This window comes from Urocitellus parryii, chromosome 12 (assembly GCF_045843805.1).
Source record: "Urocitellus parryii isolate mUroPar1 chromosome 12, mUroPar1.hap1, whole genome shotgun sequence".
NCBI lineage: Eukaryota > Metazoa > Chordata > Mammalia > Rodentia > Sciuridae > Urocitellus > Urocitellus parryii.
In genome coordinates, this window is record NC_135542.1 from 65,807,338 (window position 1) to 65,820,101 (window position 12,764).

At 34.5% G+C, this 12,764-nt stretch overlaps 1 protein-coding gene across 1 annotated transcript in view; it reads left to right on the plus strand.

Moving 5' to 3' along the window:
* Plekhh2 (pleckstrin homology, MyTH4 and FERM domain containing H2) overlaps positions 1 to 12,764 on the plus strand; it is a 107,903-nt gene that overhangs the window by 42,855 nt on the left and 52,284 nt on the right. The window contains exons 4-8 of the mRNA XM_077791884.1: positions 1,148 to 1,297; positions 2,444 to 2,527; positions 3,349 to 3,430; positions 7,054 to 7,239; positions 9,114 to 10,069. Of these exons, the coding sequence (XP_077648010.1) occupies positions 1,148 to 1,297; positions 2,444 to 2,527; positions 3,349 to 3,430; positions 7,054 to 7,239; positions 9,114 to 10,069 (1,458 nt within the window). The remainder of the gene's footprint in view (positions 1 to 1,147; positions 1,298 to 2,443; positions 2,528 to 3,348; positions 3,431 to 7,053; positions 7,240 to 9,113; positions 10,070 to 12,764) is intronic.

Genomic DNA, 12,764 nt, shown 5'->3' on the forward strand with positions numbered 1-12,764 from the left:
TGCTAAAATTACATTCTTAGCTATTTGGAATATATGAATAAAACTCTTTAGTACAGTCCTCAATACTTTATTTTCTTTCTTGCTATCCTTAACACCTCCCTTTTTTAGATCTTATAAAGTCTGGTGAGACTTCCAATCAAGGAATAGGTCTGTGATTCACAGAAAGGTAAAAGAAAAGAAAACAGCTACAAAGTGGTATCAGTAAAATTGAAACTTCCCTATGAATTAGATAGACTTATATAACCCATATGGCCAGCAACAATCAGGTTTGCAGATGTGTCCTAAGACGTCATACTTCTGAATGTGTTTTGTAGAAAATCTAATCAGGGCCAATCTCTTAGATGTTAAAATTGAAGCACTTCCCACCCTCCAGCCTCATACCTGTTAATCTTACCAACTCTTTGACTTACTGTATGATTTTTACCTACTTATTACTATTTTTTATCCCTCTTTACCATTAGAATGTAATTTCCATGCAAGATATTTGGGTCTGTTTTATGATTCCTTTCCAGGTACTGAAAATAGGCTTGGCATTTGCCAGGTATTCAATGAGCATTGGTGAAGTGAATGAATCAATAAGCTCTCACTAAGTGCCTTTTCCTACCTATGATTCTTGTTTTTTTTTAATTTTTAATTTTTTAATGATTTTGTCATTTGAGGGCTCAAAGTTTCTCTTGTTTTTTTTTTTTTTTCTTTTCCACTGAGTATTTCTTTTTCATCTAAGTTTCAGTTTTCCCCAAAATATGTTATACCAGGTCATCTGGTTTGAGTTTTATCTCACTGCTCATATTTTTAATTTATATTCCTACCTTGTTTAAAATATGAAAAAAAAATGAGGGCTAGAAACTTGCTGTTTCTATATAAACACTTTTGTGTATTGTCACTGCTCTAGTAAGCATATACGTTATGTTATAGCAATATTCACATCATCTCCTGTGTATCCTTATGTACCCCAAAAGTACAACTGTCTGACAGAATAGTCTTCATAATTTGTAACTTTTAAATACATTAACAATTCCTGTTTCATATTTTCATTTTATTATGATACCTTTTAGGAATCTATATAATTTTATAGTAAAATTCTAAGTTTCATATTATGATAAATTAAATTTAATTTTAATTTTAACATTTTATTCTCTCAATTTAGGTACAAGTTATGGAACAGAAATTAAAAGCAGCTAATATTCAAACCAGTGAATCAGAGACAAGGTTATATAAAAAATGTCAAGACCTGGAGTCTCTACTACAGGAAAAAGATGACATCATTCAAAATTTGGAACTGCAATTTGAAGAGCAGGTAGGAAAATTTTAATCATCAAAGACTTATAAATGTGTGTATTCATTTGTGCATAAACACAAAGATTAAAAGGAGTCTAGATTTCTAAATGTGGAGGGGAAAATCTGACTTAAGTCAACCAACAGGATTGTATCACATGTGCTGGTGAAAGGTTAAGGTAAAATGGCATTCGCTTTAAGTCCAGGGTGAGTCCAGGCAAGATCTGGCAATTTTTAGACGGGACAGTGTTCTTTCACATTCAGACTTAGAATTTATGTGTACAGTTTAAGTAGGAAATACTTAGTTATCAGCAGCATTATGTCCATAAAATGTTTGTAATCAATTTTGTTTTAGATTGTTACAGTGTTGGAAATATTTATAGAACATTGTATTTTATATATTTATGTTTGATACTAATCCTTCTGCTTAGAAATGTATACACTGTTTTAAACCACTATTATTGAGAACAAGTACAGAAGTTTATTTTAGATTTTTATTACAAAAATTGTGTTAGGGTCGTTTACTTAAGTAGTCATTTAATGTAATTTAAATATGACCATTATGACATTGTTTTGTTATGCACATTAAATTGTTGTTTATTTTCAGCATTTTTTTTTTTTTATTTCTCTGGGGATTAGTATTTCTTTGTTAGTGGTTTGCAGCTTTATACCGGCCTGCAGTCCCCGCCCATTGTAATTTACATGATAACCATATTCCTGGTAGTTTTGTGATCATAACCCGATTTTAAGGTTGGTGAACTAGACTTTTTCAGTGTATATTTTTCCTGGGTCTTTTTTAAATTAATGCTTGAGGGAGATCTAGCCATTATAGCAGATTTTTAGTCTCCTCTCCCTAACCTGGTTGACCCTGTTCTACTGTTCCAGAAATGTTTATTTTATTGATATATTCAGTGTATTGACTTCAGTGTGTTGATCATTCAAAGAAAGAGGAGAACAGTTATTAAAACTAGCAATGTTTGCATCTATCTCTGTGGATTCTTATTATATTTGCTGGATAACTTTTCTCTTTTAAAAATCTGATAATTTGCAGGTAGATGTCCTAAATCTGAGACAGGTTTTAAGTGGATTTGTCTTGCATATTATCAGGTAACATTTCCAGACCACTGAGTTTATGTTTGAACTAAACAAATTGCAAATGTTATTTCAGAAACAAATAAGAATCCAAGAAGCTAAAATAATAGAAGAGAAAGCAGCTAAGATCAAAGAATGGGTAACAGTTAAGTTAAATGAGGTATTTGTTGCTATATTTTTCTTTTCTTTTCTTTTACTTTACTCTTTTTTTTTAGTAGGTAAACAATCAGAATATACAATCATCTGAGTGAAACAAAAAATTCAAATCAGTTGATGGTGCTGTTCTCTTTTGGTAAATCTGAGATAGGTAGCTTTTACTTTAACATCCATTGTATTTCAAAAATTAAACAATTGATAGACACCTGATGATCAGTGTAAATAGTCTTACTCTAATTACTTAATTTTAGTTCTAATTAGTTAATTTTAAATAATTATAGAGCCTATCTGTATATATTATAAAATTAATATATTTGGTATCTGAAGTACAGAATAAAACTGAAATAGTTTGGTTTCAAGTAATTTTACAGTGGAAAAAGCTTAGGGGGGCCAGGAGTGGTGGCACATACCTGTAATCCCAACAGCTCTGGAAGCTGAGGCAGGAGGATCACGAGTTCAAAGCCACCCTCAGCAAAGGCGAGGTGCTAAGCAACTCAGTGAGATTCTGTCTCTAAATAAAATACAAAATCGGGCTGGGGATGTGGCTCAGTGGTTGAGTGCTCCTGAATTCAATCCCCAGTACCAAAAAAAAAAAAAAAAAAAAAGCTTAGGGGGTGAAAACTTGCAAAACTCTCAGTTGTGGAAAAATTAATATTGGTGCCATAATTATCTAGTTTGATAGCCTACGATGATAAATTCATATATTTGCATGTCATTTTATTTTACTGCATTTGGAGTAAACATATTAATGTTTTCTAAATATAATTATTAGCATGTTTTAGAAATGTTATTCCTATGTAAGAGAATATCACTGTGTTGTTTTAGCTGGAATTGGAGAATCAGAATCTTCGTTTGATCAACCAAAACCAAACTGAAGAGATAAAAGCACTACAATCAAAACTACAAGGTATAAACATTTTCACCAAGATAGCCTAGTTAGATTTATTTGGCTATATAGGATTTACTATTTTTTACTTATGATTTAAAGGTTTTATTATAAATATAGTATTAGGAATTATTTTCATGAAATGAAGGAATTTCCAAACAAACCAGAACTCAAGTGAATGTAGCCAAGTGAATGTTGGCCCTAAATGTAGAAGGTAATGATATACAAGTTTACCAAACTTGTTACTACATAGGTTAAAAAAACATGGACAGCTAGTAATTTTGCCTTTTTCTATTCTAAAAGGCATTTAATTTGTCCCCATAGTAAGTTGCATAGAGTTGAACTTACTGAAAGTATTATTTATTATGTTAGCCCAGGATGTCAGGGATTATGGACAGTGTATACCAATCTCTAATAATGATGGTGTTTTGGTTCTTCCAACCCATGTCGTACTCTATCTCCTGGTTTTCTTGAAAGAACACAGAAGACCTATGAAGCCAGATAGTAGATTATAAGTATTTGTATTAGAGGTATGTACTTCAAAAGGCCGAGAATACTCTGGCCTCTGAAAGAAAAGTCTCTTTTAGTGTTGATTAAGGAATCATGGACATGATACACTTGTATTTGCCTGGAGGACTTTGGAGAAAGCTCCTTGGCTTGCTATGTGCCCTGAAAATGACATTAACCTCCAGAACTCTTTATAACTTTTGACTGTTTACAAATAATTAAACCCAAAGGAATATTGACTACTCTTCAGATAATTCATAACAATATTTTATAGGCTCAAAAGTAACTTTTCGGGCTAGGGTTGTGGCTCAGTGGTAGAGTGCTTGCCTAGCATGCTTGAGGCACTGAGTTCGATCCTCAGCACCATATAAATGTAAAATAAAGATATTGTGTCCAGTTAAAACTAAAAAATGAATAAAAAAGTAACTTTTCATAATGTAAAAATTGGTAACATGGTTAGACCACATATTTCGTCTTTGAGCTATAAATCAGCACTTTTTATAGAACTTTCTGTGATTAAAGAAATATTTTTTACTTGTGCTGTCCAATATGATGACTACGAACCACATATAACTATTTGAGAGTAAAGAACTTTCATTAGTCATGAAGTATGACTCTTGTGACTGATGAACTGAATTTTAAATTTTACTTAATTTGAATTTATTTAAATCACCGTATTGAACAGCACAGCTATGCATTAGTGAACAACCTGAAAAGTATAAACTAATTTGAATATTTCATTTCAGGTATATTTGCTTTAAAAATCAGTTGTTATTTTCAATTTTGCTTTGTATCCTAATTTTCAACAGTGATTGAAATTCTTACAACCTGAGTGTTTTGAGCAGAATTTGATGATGTGTATAAATTTTTTGGATTTTCCAATACATGGGGTTACTTGCTTTTAACTTCAAAACCTAAGGTTGAGTAGTGTAACTATCATTAATTGAGATTTCCTTAGTTCACTATTCTGGTGAAAGCCACTCAATTGCCCATCAGGTTGAAAAAGAGGTGAATCCAGCAAGGTGTAGTATAATTTATGCTTATACTACATGACCTAGTATAGAGGTTTTAAAACTTCTTTTAGCAATGGAATCCTTAAAAGGAGGAAAATTATGTAGAATTTGAGCAGGTAAAAAAAGGTAAAAGCAGTGTTGGGTGATGGTCCAGAATTCTGAAATCTTGGCCTTTTCCATGCCTCTTTTTGCATCCTCTGGGTCTCACAAAATGCACTGGGAAAATATTGGTATGGTAGGAAGAATATGGGCTTTGAAGAGAGCTTTAATGCCTTACTACTTAATAACTGTTGTATCTCCAGAACATTTTCTTACATTAGTAAAATTACAATTATAATAGTGCCTTCTGATTTCATGTAGGAATATATAGACTTATTGACTACAGGGCATTTTGTTATTGCATATTAATACTTACTTGGTATCATTTTCTCTACTTGTATGACAAAAAAAAAAAAAAAACGTGCCTCCATGGCTGATCTGGAGTTCCATATTTAGAATTAAAGTTTCAGATTTGTGTGACTTTTACCCTTATTGAAATAGATTGAACATACTAGGCCCACTAAAAATTGTTATTTTTTCCGATTTTTATTTTTATTTTTTAGTACCAGGGATTGAACACAGGGATCCTTAACCACTGAGCCATATCCCCAGGCCCTTTTTTATATTTTCTTTAGACACAGGGCCTCACTGAGCTGCTAAGGCTGACTTTGAACTTCTGATCCTCCTACCTCAGCCTCCCAAGTCACTGGGATTACAGGCTTGTGCCACCACACCCGGCTCTGATATTCTTGATTTGCAATTTTTTTGTCTTCATTGCAGCCTCTTAGATTTTATAGACTAAGAGATACTGATCATTGGAAACTAGGCTTGGAGTGGAGAAAAGATGTATTATATCCTGAATATAAGATGGAATTTAAAAAAATATATATGCATGTACATTTGTCCCTCAGTATCCATAAGGGATTGATCCCAGGATCCCTGTAGATACTGGAATCTGAGAATGCTCAAGTTCCTTATTTAAAATGGCACAGCATTTACATATAGTCTATGCACCTCCTTCTATAATTTTAATCATTTCTGGATTGCTTATAATACCTAATACAATATAAATGTTTGTAAATATTAGTTATACTGTATCATTTAAGGAATAATAAGAAAAACATCTATACATGTTCACTACAGAGGCAGTCTTTGTTCAGAATATTTTTTAATCTACAGTACATTGAGTCCACAGATATGAAATCCACGGATGCAGAGGATCAAATGTATGCAACCATTACAATCTTATTTCAAAATAGTTCTGTGAGAGATGATCAACACAAAAACATTAAAAGATACATCTAAAAGAACATAATATACAAAGATATCTTTCTTATCCACTGCTTAATTATCAGTTGCTACTTAGCTTATCCCTTTGTCCAGAGTGAAGAATTTCATTTTTGGAAACTCTTCTCTCTAGGATCTCCATGTTTTTAATCTTACAAGCAGGAGTGTTAAAGGTCCTAGAGATGAATTAAATCCATGATTAGGTGAATTACTGTACAAACTTTCTAAATTTTATATTGCCCCTTTTTTTCCTCTAACAAAGTCATTAAGGTTCTTTATGTTGTGATCACCATGAAGCAAACCCCTCCAACTCATTATTGAAAACTAAGATAAGCAAAAAACATTACAGTGATCAAGTGATATTTGTACCAATGGTAATCTATATTTCCTTTGGTTGTTTTGGCAACCGGTACCTCAGACAATGTCATTATCACACAATTTTTAACCAATATTAACGAGTATTTAACAATACTTGACTTTTTAAGAAACTGTAATGCTCTAGTTATTTATAATCAGGTTTTAGTTTGTGTTTCTTGTTTTTATTTGACCACTTCTCTTAAAGGGATTTGTTTTCTCTCTGGAGTCAAGAAAATATTTTGGATATTCAAAATATAAAAAACAGACCCATGATGCTCGACAATGGGGCTCCTGTGTTACTGTGCCTAAATTATGATAAACTTGAGACTTTTTTCCTGATGTAAAGAGTAATTTGTCTTAAAGTTTTTATATGCTTTTTTTCTATGTTTAACAAATTGGCATAAACAATTCAGATCTTAATTTTGATTAATGACCTTTTAGAAGTTCAAGGTAAGAAGTCATCCATGGTTTCCACACCAAAACTTTCGGAAGGGCAGTGCCTGAGCAATTTGAAGTTTGGGTGCTTTTTATCCCGAGCAAAGAGTCCTCCTCAAGTAGTGAAATCTGAGGAAATGAGCAAGATATCTTCTAAAGAATCTGAGTCCACAGAAGGAAAAAAGACAGAAGGTAATTATGGACCACAGCAAGTTACTTTTGCATTTTTTTAAGAAGGAAAAATCATTTACTATGGTTAATTCAAATACAGCTTAATTTTTTTGACAACTTTGAAGCTTTATAAGAATATTTCTAATGAGCAATATAGCATTGAACTTTGTATATCTGGTTATTTTGTCTTCTGAGGGTTTTAGCCAGGGTACACAAGAAAAACTGATTTTTCTCATCTTAACATTTTTCCTTGCAGCAGACAGAAGTAATACTTAAATTTTAAAGTTTACAATATTCCCCTCAAGGTACTTGGTTTAGCTGAGTTTCAGATTAGAATATTTTTATTCATTATTTATTGAAAATTACCTAATATTAAACATGAAATTAATTCTGGCCTAGCAAACTTATAAAGAAACAAACACTAGGAAATAATTTAGTGACTGCTTTGATTTTCCATTTGTTGCTTCAAAGAGGAAAATATCTGCCTACATGTTTAGACCCAGTGTCCTGTGTGCAGGTTTCTACTCCTCCCGGTGTTTTACAGCCTCTCTTAATTTTGCTTTGTTGTGCAGCTGCTGGCTTTGACTCTCCCAGTGCAATCATTTTTGTTGGCTTTTTCCAACTATTTTAGCCAGGTTTGATCTCCTTTCAGTTCCAATTATCTTCCTCCAAAGGAGAAAAATTACAGCTCTTACAAGCTGTCCCTCTGCTGGGTTATGACATTTTGAAAACAACATATTTTTCCAATCCAAAGGCCACTGAGCTACTTATTGTCTCACCCTCCTTGAATTTGCTTTGCTTTCTCAAGAAGCCATTTCCATCTCCTTCCCACTGTCTAGCAGTTGAGCACAGCCAAGATTGTCTGTACCGGAACTCTGGCCCACAAACTGCCTGGTGCAAACTTGCAGGGTGTGTTTGTTCAGCCTCTGGTTCTCTGACTGTGAAGATCATATGTATGTTTTCAAAGCTCCTTTTCTACTTTTCAGTCTAAAGTTTTAATTCACTGACCATGAAGATTGTGGTGTATTTTATTGTTATAAATAAAAATAAGCTATATCTAAAGACATGTTCAATGAATATTATTATAAAAACATATTTTGTAGTTATGATTAAACAAAGTAAAGCAAACTTTTTTTTTCAAACTTTTTCTGTATATGTTTTCCTCATGATATTACATATTTCATTACTGAAGTTTGGGCACCAAGTTTATTTCTTATAGTTTTGTGTTTACTATGTCTTGATTTACTTTATGATAATTTTGAAATTTAGTGGAAAGAGGGTCATCTTTTTTTGCTTCTAAAATGGAAATCATGGTATTCATTGTTTTTTTTTTTTTGGGGGGGGGGTGACTATTTTTGTAGTCAAAATTGCTCTATATTACATTTTGCTTTTTTTTATTATGTCTGTCAAGTTTGTTCCCCAATATATTCTTTGTAGAGACCAATTTAATCTTAATACAATTATATTGAGTTGTAAGACTCTGTTTTTGTTCGTTTTTAGTACTGGGGATTAAACCCAGGGCTTTGTACATGCTAGGCAAGTGCCCTGCCTTTGAGCTGCATCCCCAGCCCTTTATATTTTATTTTGAGATAGCCTCTCTCAAAATTGCCCAGACTGGCTTTACATTGAGATCCTCCTGCTTTAGCATTTCAAGTAGCTGGGATTATACACATGTGCCATCGTATCTACCTCTGGGCTTTATGTTTTATATTAAGCTAGGGTTTCAAATTTTTATTTTAAAAAAAAGACATATAAAAAGACAAATGGTAATTTAAATTAACCTCATTCACATGATATGAAATTACTAGTCTTCAGAGCCTAGTTACATAAAGCTACATGTATGGGAAGTTTTTATTATTAAAGGCAGCGTACCAATATGTTGTATACTTTTCTAGAAATGGAAATTCTGGAGAAGTCTGTTGATAACCCAGTTCAAGAAAATGAGAGAGGCCAGAGAACCTTGCATAAAACCCCTTGTGTCTCAGAACAGAATAGGAAAACAAGAGTAAGTTTTGCAATGGATGATAACGTATGCAAGAATTCTGAGGCTCCCGGAAGTGACTGGAGTTCTGATGAGGAAGATGAGAACAAAGACACGTCCAAGTCCAGGAGCATGACCAGACTTTCCAGTCACACCTCAGAGGAAGGTGTCCCATGTGGTAGGATAGGGAGCGAAGCGTACTTGACAGCATCTGATGACAGCAGCTCTGTATTTGAAGAAGAAACTTTTGGTGTAAAGAGACCAGAACACAAGAAGCTGTATTCTTGGCAACAGGAGGCCCAATGGAAAGCTCACAATAATCTTCTTGGAAAGGGAAATTCTGAATCAAATAAAAAGGAGCACGACAGTGATGAACTGAACAAAAAATTTCAATCCCAGCGATTGGATTATTCATCCTCATCAAGTGAGACCAACACCCCAAGCCCTATTTTGACCCCCTCTTTAACGCCAAAGCATTCTAACACACTCACTGGAAAAGGAACACAGTTAGTGTGTTCATCACACCTATCACCCTCAAGGTTAAGGATTCCTAACGTTTTCAGCATAAGTGTAGCACTCACCAAAAGGCACCTAAGCCAACCACAGTTAAGTTCCGACAGGACATTTGGTACGAACAGAAATGCTATAAGCATGATACGACCCCTGAGACCTCAGGAAACCGATCTGGATCTGGTTGATGGTGACAGCCCAGAAATTTTAGAGAATATGGACACGAGTTGTGAGGATGGATTGTTCTGCTCTGACTCCATGGAATCTACACATCCAGATGAGCAAGAAACTTGTGACTCAGCAAAGAAGGCTGCAGGTGGCAAACCTCCCACTCCTCCCCTGCACCGGTTTCCATCTTGGGTAATTATATTCCCGTGTGCATCCTATACATAGTGTTTTTCCCCCCTCAGCGCACATATTCACGTTTTACTTTCTGAATCTTTTCAAACCCAACTTTGCTCTGGGAATTTTTGGTTTTCAAAATACAATTTCTCCTTCTTTCTCTCTTTTTGTTTATTTATTTATTTTTTATTTTCGAGACAGGGGCTCACTAAGTACTTAACCTAAAGCCTCACTAAATTGCTGAAGATGACTTTGAACTTTTGATCCTTCTGCCTCAGCTTCCCAAGTAGCTGGAATTACAGGCACGTCCCACTACACCCAGCTTCAATTTCCCCTTTTCTTTCCTCACTTATGTTCTGAACCAAATGAGAAAGAAGCAGATAGAAATCAAAATATGACCATATTTACTGATAAATTAGTTTTAGAAAATTGGTGGGCAAATAAACTTTTCAGTGCTGGACTTTGGAATTTACTAGACTTATTCACCCAGGCCCAGGCAGCTCTGGACTGTTTCAGGTTTCCTCCAGTGAGTTGGTGCCCTGCTAAGAATAGATGATCTGAAGAAATAGTGCAGGGGTTTGGTTCCTGTGGGAGCTACTTCTCAGGAGAAAGCTGCTGGCTGTGCATGCTAAGGAGAAAGTGAACGGGTAGAGAGACATCAAGGTATTTAATTACTAGAAGTCCTTTCATATAAAAGAAAAAAATCAGGGGATAGGGAAGAAGGGGTTCCCTTTAAGTGTAATTCTTTTGGGTAGATTCTGAACCAGGACATTGAACTCCAATTGGACAACAGTTTTTTTTAAACATAATCATTTACTTGACTGGCTCAAGAAAAGTTTCATTTTACTCCCCATGAGCTTTTAAATCCATTGCTTTAACCAAAGCGTCTCCCTACATATCTAGAATGGATTGAATCCTCTTCTATTAAGGCATTGACCATTACTACAGTAACTTACCTGTCAATTGTGAGCTACTTCTTAGGAATAGCTATCTGTATTGCTAGATGAAAAAAAAAAATTCTTCCTATATTTGAAACAAATTTGTCTATTTTATAGATTTAAGTTGTCCCTTACATATTGGCAAATTTAACCTTTTGCCTTCAGAGAAACATCTGGGTTGTCAGATCTTTTGGTTTATGGAGCCATGTTCTTTTATAATTTAGTAACCACCCCAGTTATGTGCAAATTAGGATAGCCATGTTTTCTCAGTAAAATCCACACCTTGAGATGTATCTGCTTTTATTTGCTTCTAAGAGAACATTTTATTTTGGTATCACGTGAAACATTCTGTAGTATATTACTAAATTCTAGATGGCACGAAAAGAGTAGATGTTAACAGCATGTCATCTCTGGAATGCCAGTTATGTTGCCCTTTAGGTAGTCAGAAATTGAAATTTTGCCATGGAGATTTTAGGCATTTAGGTTAGTCTTTCAAGTTTGTTTTATTTGGCAAACCATTTTACTACATTTTTGTCCTTCTCCCATCCCCTCCTCTTTGAAGCTATTCATTCAGTCCTGGGTGGGGGGATGGGGAGAATAGCATTGCCTTTCAAAAGTCTTTCAACAGACTGGCTAAGTTTGAGATTTAATTTCTGTTTCTCAGGTATTTTCAGGCTTCAAGGAAAAGATGTGTTCTAGTTGTCTGTGTAAGACTTCATTTTAAGGCAATCCCTATCCCTAGTGAATTGAATATCATTCAAAATGCAGTGGTCACTCTGGTAGGACAACCTGTGATTCAGCAGCCCCTCTGATAGTCAACGCCCTAAAAGGAAGTGCCAGCCGTTTGCCCTCTCTGCAGTGGCTCAGCCTGTCCTCTCATCCGCAGTGATTCTCTTTCCACTTTTCTTCCTGCTTACCTACTCTCTCCCACTCTCCTGTGGCCTCTTACTGCCTCCCGTCTCCTGTTTAGTGCCTTATTTGTCTTTCTGACCTGCCTGTTTTGCTGTTAGTCTCCGTAACTGGCTTAGATACGTTAAGTCAGCTGCTCTTCAATCTAAAGTGCTCCTAAAGATCAGCGATCTTATGCCAGTTTCCTCTTGAGCCACTTGCAGGAGGCATTGGTTGCCTGCTAGACTGTGGCTCAGCCAAATGGGTCCAAATTAGATGCATTACAAAATTCAGAATGTGTTGATCCATGCATTAGCAGCCACCTGGGGTCTTTTTTCTCACAGGAGCAGGGCTAATAACCTTTTTGGTAGCAAGTCTAGAGATCTCTCTTAGAGAAGAGGAGAAAACAAAATAACCAACTTTTAGAACAAGGTAATGTTATAAATTCCATTGCAATTCTCATTATTTGACCTCAGGTATTTTTCTACTTGATTGAAATGTATGTTGAAGTAAGAAGATGATGGCATTTAATCCTACTCTAGCTATACTTTCTGACTTCAAGTTTTTTTCTTTCTTGCACCATGTTCCAGAATGATAGAATATCAAAGAATGTGTTTATGTGTAGTCAATGATTGTGAATAGTTTCTGTTTCATATTATGGCCATTCAAGATTTTTCCTTTTAAAAATTTACCCATTTTCTAAAATGGTAGACTATTAGAGATGGTGTTTACCTATAATGATGAATAAACTTCTCTTACTTGCTCCCTGTATCTTCAAAAGAATTTAAAATGTCAAGCAAAGATTTGGGAATTAATAATGGAGTAACAAAGAGATGGAAACAAATATCTACATTACTATTCACTGTGGCCTGTTTTATTGGTACTAA